Consider the following 7030-nt stretch of genomic DNA (forward strand, 5'->3'; position numbering starts at 1 on the left):
GCGCACGCTGCGCGTGCCCCCCCCCCCCCCCACCAGCGCCAGGGGCGCGGCCCCCCCCCCCCCCCCCCCTCCCCCCCGGCATGACCCGAAAAGGAAGAAGCGGGTAAAAGATAATGGATGGATGAATGGAGTTCTAAAAATCCTTTATTTTAGTTGAAAGGTTGTTGCACTACTTGTTTTCTCTGCTCCGTTTTCATCTGTTCGCTTAATTGTCTTTTATCCTGACTTTATTTATGTAAGCATTTTACTGAGATTCAGTTTTTTTTTATTTTCTATATTTCTATGTGGTACTTTGGTATTATAAATCCTTTTGAGTTGCACTTGTTATTTTCAAAAAACAAAGATGAGTTGACCTTAATAATAATAATAAAATCGTCTGCATTCACCATTAATCTTGGGTTGTTTAAATGCTTGAGTGACCGCCTAAAACTCAGCTGAGCATTAAGCACAGAAACACCTGAGCAATACATAACCATCATCTTACTTTACGTGCAGACTCATGCATCACAAGAAGAAGAGACGGTTTTTTCAACACGCTGTCACAAGTGCCTCACCCTGCTGTCGGTCAGGTCGTAGATCTTCTGGCTGATGTAAGTGACGTCGGGTTTAGGCTCATTGTGTGCGGCACGGCGGGAGATGTTCCGGTTGGGCTTGGACAGACGCAGAACGGAGCCCTCTAACCGGACGTAAACAGAGTGGGTCAGGGTGGCGTGGTACATCTCCGGGTCGTAGCTGTGGATCTCATTCATCCAGCCCTGAGAGAATAGGGGGAGAAGAAGTCACTTAGTTCAGTGATACAGCATTTCTGGAGAACTTTACAGGTTTTATTCACTTCAAGATTATATTAAATGCAAATTGAAGGTGAACATCATTACCGTACTTTTCGAACTATAAGGCGCACTTAAAATCCTTTAATTTTCTCAAAAATCGACAGTGAGCCTTATAACCAGGTGCACCTTATGTATTAATCCTGGTTGTGTTACTGACCTCGAACTAATTTTATGTAGTTACTGTGAATGAGTTGAATAAAGTTTGACTTATCTGACTGTTTTGTTTTGCTTAATGCGCCTTATAAATTACCTTATAGCCCAAAAAATACGGTAATTCTGCTTTATGACACTTGAAAAAATAGTTTATCCAAGTTATTAATTTTTGCAAGAAAAATTAACTAAATCAGAAAACAAATTCTTGTTTCACAAATTCAGTCTGGCACAGCAGCTGGTGCTTTCTGTGGCATTTGGAGGAAGGTCTGTCCTTCTGGTGGATTTGGTTGTCGGGTTTATTTGGAGCTTGCTCAGATACAGTTATGCTTCTTCACAGTTACAAATATTGTGGGAAGATATTAGGAAAATTTGGGGGAGATTACCAAACTCATCTTATAGATGAAGCTGATGTTAAACGTTTGACCCTGGAAACGCTTCTGGTTTGAACAGATTCTAACTGTGATTTTCATACAGGAAAAAAAAAAAGTAGTTTCAGTGCCGATTTTAAACAACTGTACAAAAAAAAAGATGTGAAACTTTCCATTTAAAAACAGACAATGTGAGAAAATTGATCACTAGCGTTCTGCTGCTCAAGTTTGCTTCAAGGTTTATAATTCATACTCGTATATCACATTCTGTGCAGCTGTGCCTCTTCGCCATAAGGCTCCTTCCTGCAACTGCTTGGCAGCTGCAGAAAAAGTCAGTCTTTCAGAACGGAAGGGATCATCTAGGTCGCACATGAGAAAAATACAGTCCTCAGGCCAGAAGTTGGCTCTATCAGTGTAGGGTTGGACCCAGTTAGGCAAACACGAGGAGTAAAGGAAATTAAACTATAAACGTATATATATTTTTTTTTTAAAAAGCTGGCGTGGAAGCAAAACTTAGATACGCTGGAGAACAGCACATGGAGGACGAAGACATGTGGAGAACCAATACAATGAGCCGCTGGTGACAACAGACCATTTAAATAGCAAACTGAGGGAGCGAGGAAAGTGGAACACCTGGGCTGATTACTAATTAGGAACAGGTCAGGGTGGCAGACAAACTGAACAAACACAGAGGAAGCAGGAAGCTTACTGGGGGTAAATGGAAGATGGCACAAGAAACACTGGGAACCAAAACCTAAACCAGAGTACTCAATAAAACCCCAAAACTGAAATACAAAACCCTAAACCATTAAAACAAAGCAGGACCCAAAGTTCAAAAATAAAACATAAACCATGAAAGCAATAATCGTAAGAAGATGACCTAAAGTAAAATAAAATCACAAAAAAGCACAGATATGACGGAAGCATAGGCGTCGCAACCATTATATGTGAAGGTCGCCCCCCCCCCCCCCCCCCCCCCCCCCCAAAAAAACACCCTTCATCTACCCCCCCCCCTTTTACTATGAAACATTAGTTCAGTCGGCGCAGTTTCTTTCTTTGTGAACGAATCCATTCCACTTGATTAATAGGAGAATAATCAAGCCACTAAAACTCCACTCCAGGTTTTCCTGGTTACCCCCAACCCACTGTTTCTGTGCGTCTCCTCCTGCCTCAGCAGAAAATGTGCACAGGTGGAGGAGATGGAGACACCTCTGTGTTGATCACTCGCCAGTTTAGCGAGCTTAGTGTGGGAAGTTGTTGACCGGGGGGGGGTTGATCATAAACATATATACATGGTTAGGAGGATGCTTGAGAGGAGCGCTACGTAGCATCTTAGCTTAGCAGTAACTGTGACGCTGTAAGACGCTGCAGGTGTAAGAGACGCTGGGTTAAGGTGCATTAAAGTTGAAATGTCTTTAAAAACCCCACACCTTATTGTCCTCAAGCTTTGTGAGAAACATCATTTAGATGAGTAGCGTTGAACACAAGTAAAAGTCCAGTGGTGATGTTTTTTATTTCTCTATAAGCACAAAAAGTGTCGACCTGACGCTCTGTATTAAAGTGTGTTAAAGTTAAAATGTCTCTAAAACCCACAGCTGGATTTACACAAACTTGGTGAGAAACATGTTTTAAATGTGTGGAATTAAAGGAAATCTAGGTGAAATGTTGCTTGTTTTTGTACACTAGTGTAGCCTACACTGTTTATTTACGCGCGCATACACACATCATTGTGTCCCCCCCACATTACGATTGCTTCTGATGCCCTTGGACAGAAGTGACCACTGAACCTATAACGCTTGATGTCTGTAAACAAAAAACAAAATAACAAATCCATTTAAAAAAAAATACTAATGCAACTTAAAATAAGATTATATTAATATTATATTACGCCTATGTGCAGTGTGTTTTTTTTCAATATCAGGCTCTCTGTCCTCGACCAAGGAGTGAGAGTTTGATAGGAATTTTTTTGCCTCCAAATCCTATAAATGTGTCACTTTCAGTACTATTTTGTCTGTCTAAACAGGTCTCACTTGTAAATGAGGCTTCGAGGCTCAATGTGATTTATCTGTGTAAATAAAGGTTGAATGAATGAACTTAAAATGCAAAAAATATCTTAGGTTTTCACACCTTTCTGGACCAAAACAAGACTCAAAGTTTTATTTTACAGGCTAATAAGGTCAGTGTCTTCTTTCGTAATTGTGTAAATGATGCTATGTTAGGTCTCGTAGAGCTGGGTAACATATTATATCCACATTTTGATTTAATCTGGAATTTTGATGTTCCTCTAGAAACAAAACACGGCCACCCTGATTTAATCTGTACTCACTGCAGTTCGTCTCACCTTGAATATTTCTGGTTCTTTGACATCAACCTGGGAGAAAATCTGCTGCTCTTTCCTTCTTTGCAGTATCCGGATCCCTGAAGAGGCGCGCCGAGGTGACGACATCCAAAGGACCAGCAAGGCCAGCATGAACCCAGCTACAATCCCATGCACCACAGCACAAACACATGGAGGCACTGGAAGGACTAAATACCAATACACCAACTGTGTTAAGAAAACAAGGCTGGTCACAGGCACATTCTCTACCTCCTCTTCCAACCTTCCGTCCTCTACATCAAGTTCACTACACAAACCAATGCTCCCAGTATGGGGCTGCTGGGAAAAGGATCGGTCCCCATCTGGAGTCTCTGTGTCAGTACACACCTCAAAGTCTTCGCTGTACAGTTCACAGAAGTCTTCATCTTCCTGTCGAGCGGCGAGGGCCGACATTGAGCAGCGTCCCAGCATGAGGGAAGGAGACTTGTGGAGAGTGGATGTTGAGGTTTGATTGACAGATGGCGCTAGTGACAGTGATGCGAAGGAGAAAAAATTAGTATCGTGGCCCTTTTCTGTCAGGGTTTCTTCATCTTCGTCACCCTCAGCCCCTTCCTCCTTGATGCTGTAGTTGTTGGTTTCCGTGTGTCCATTAACCGCTGTTGCTCCACTGAGCTCTGATGCACTGGAGGACAGTGATTTGGCACGAAGGGCAGCACTTCCAGAAGTCCCCCCACTAGTCTCATCCCCCATAATCTTACAAAAAAGCTGCAAGGGATCTGACATCACTTCTGACAATCTCCTCTTGGTGTCTTCTATCTTGGCCTCCACCTCTTGGACTTTGAAGAAGGACCTCCCATCTGGAGACATAATGGGGGAGGAGGGGGCTGTTTTGGAGTCTCCGCCTGCTTGAGTGACTGCGACAGGACAGGAAGATAACCGAGGCTGGGAGAACTGCTTGAAAAGCTGCATGTTGCGAGGTGGGGTCCGATGGGAAGATTGGACTTGCTGATGTTGAGGGTGGTGATGAAGAGGCCCTTCCTGGTGTTCGGCTCTGGAAGTGTCTGTGGACAGAGACTTTACAAAAGACTTCATTAAGTGTCTGTGTCGTGCATGTGGTGGTAAGACGGTGGTGGCTGCAGGAGCAGCTTCTCGAGAGTCGACATCATTAGACAAAGACCTAACGAGGCTGAGAAAAGGCTTGGAGGACGAGAGGGCTCCAGACTTGCAGGGGGAAGAGGAACTTGTGGATGGGGGCTGGGCTGGTCGATCAGAAGGCCAGGAGGAGCTGGTGGGAGGTGTGGAGCTTAAGTGGGAGTGGGCGGAGACAGAGGTAATAGACATAGCATGAGACGATGTGTGCAGGTGGGGGTCTGATAGCTGCACAGACAGGGTGGTTGATGAAACAGGCAGTACAGCAGCTCCAGAAGTTTCCACACTGGACGAGTCAAACAGTAGCTCCTCTTTTGCCTCCAAGCCTTTGGCGACATACTGGTCGTCTGTCCCTGTCTCTCGAATCTGAGCTCCCCCTGGAGCCGCAGGCCCTACAGGTATCCTATAGAGCTCCTCGTCATCGTCTTCCTCCTCTTTCCCCAGAGCGGAGAAATGTATGGTGATGGTGTCTCGAGAGTGAGAACGCTGCACTTGCAGCTTGGGTCCAGACGGGTGACGTAGGGGCGGAGTGTCGGCATGCTGGCCACTTCCCTTTTTGCTGCTGCTGCCCTGAGTGCTCATCATCACCCTGCACAGGGCTCACAGCCTGGAAGAAACACATGGACACAACAGCAATACACTGTTAATGAAAACACCACATCAGCGGTACAACACATTAGAGCAAATATAGAGAGAGTAGTAGTGATGTGGTGAGATCCCTACGTGCCACGAATACTTGTCTAGGACAAAAAGGGAAGTCTTGCTCCTCAATTCATCCTAATACAAGTCGAATAGAAAGGTATGTCCTTGCTTCTCGGCTTATTAGCCCTCATTAGGTAAAGATGAACCCAGCACGCAGGGTCAGGTCTCTTTCTCTACTCGCCCAAAACTCAATCACTTGGCTCACGACAGCATGATACATGATTAATGAGTTCCTTCAAAATAAATCTGCTTTTTGGAGAAAGTTCATCAGGCTTTCAGCCATAGTTTACTCCACCTTCCAAAAGGCCCAGAAAGAATGACTAACGTACAAGAATCTCTGCTGTAGCTGCTAGTAAAGAATACTTCACCTTTGGCCTGTACCTATTTCTGCTCAAACGACCTATTCAAGCACTGTTTGGTCTGTAATCTGTGATCACAGGAGCTGAATAATCAAGACAGATAAGATTTTGTTTCTTAAACATACATACTGAATCTCACTCTATCTCCACCGCTTGCACAAAGACAGTCACATCTGGTTCTACAAAGTCCAAAACCAACAGAGAGTGAGACTTGAGGATATCCATCCATCACTTTTCAGCTCCTCCAACAAGAGCCCCGAGGTATTTCCAGCTCAGAATGGATACAGTAATGAGGTTGTTTGGACTGTGGTGGTAAAATTGGAGCTGAGACAAAATATGAATCTATCAGTGCCATCTCCTTATCAGCCCCCACTTATGGTCATAAGATCTGGATCACAACCAAAAGAAATGAAATTCCTGTCTGCAGGATGTCCATAAAACCTCCAGAGGGAGGCCATCTAGACGCATCCCAATAAGATGCTTGAACAGTCTATTGAAGTGGTAGTAGCTGAGACTGATTTGAAGTCATCCACCATAGTTGACATAAGCCAAGACAAAAATGTCTCTAACTCACTTACAACTCATTTATAACACACACTGAGCATTATCTTGTAAGAGACTCAGCAAAACAGTATTTTGAAAGTTTCACCAAAACAATGACAACACAATAATTTCTCAACATAACTTGATCTTAGTCTAAATTTCTGTCATAACAAGCAGCGGGCGGGTGATATGCATTCCTTCAAGGAAGCTTGAAGGCCTTTAATTTAATCTCTAGATTTGTCCTCCTTTTGGACAATGTGTGTCTAATTTAAAGTATTTTACAACAGTAGGTTCTGAAAAAAGACATCATAAGTTGGGATGTGGGCCACCTGTACAAAGGGATCCAGTCTCTGTCAATGATGCGCCCCCTCAACCTCGAGCTGCACATCAGTTTTTACATTTTATTTGTGCTTTTTGGAATCTTAATCAATGCATTCAATTCATAAACAATGATTAAAAAAGGGGAAATTCATACAAAAAAGTTATGTTTTAGTAATCAGAGCAATGAGCTGTCATGCAGCAAGTTGGGTTAGCATTACCAAACAGCCAGACAAACATGTGTACACACACACACACACACACACACACACACACACACACACACACACA

General features: G+C 43.7%; 1 protein-coding gene across 1 annotated transcript in view; it reads right to left on the reverse strand.

The window, feature by feature from the left end:
* Positions 1 to 7030, reverse strand: part of tex2 (testis expressed 2) — a 35455-nt gene that overhangs the window by 9227 nt on the left and 19198 nt on the right. The window contains exons 3-4 of the mRNA XM_037688973.1: positions 3693 to 5424; positions 555 to 755 (exon numbers count right to left, since the gene is read on the reverse strand). Of these exons, the coding sequence (XP_037544901.1) occupies positions 555 to 755; positions 3693 to 5402 (1911 nt within the window). The 5' untranslated portion in view covers positions 5403 to 5424. The remainder of the gene's footprint in view (positions 1 to 554; positions 756 to 3692; positions 5425 to 7030) is intronic.

The sequence above is a fragment of the Nematolebias whitei genome, chromosome 15 (genome assembly GCF_014905685.2).
Source record: "Nematolebias whitei isolate Nwh7 chromosome 15, NemWhi1, whole genome shotgun sequence".
NCBI lineage: Eukaryota > Metazoa > Chordata > Actinopteri > Cyprinodontiformes > Rivulidae > Nematolebias > Nematolebias whitei.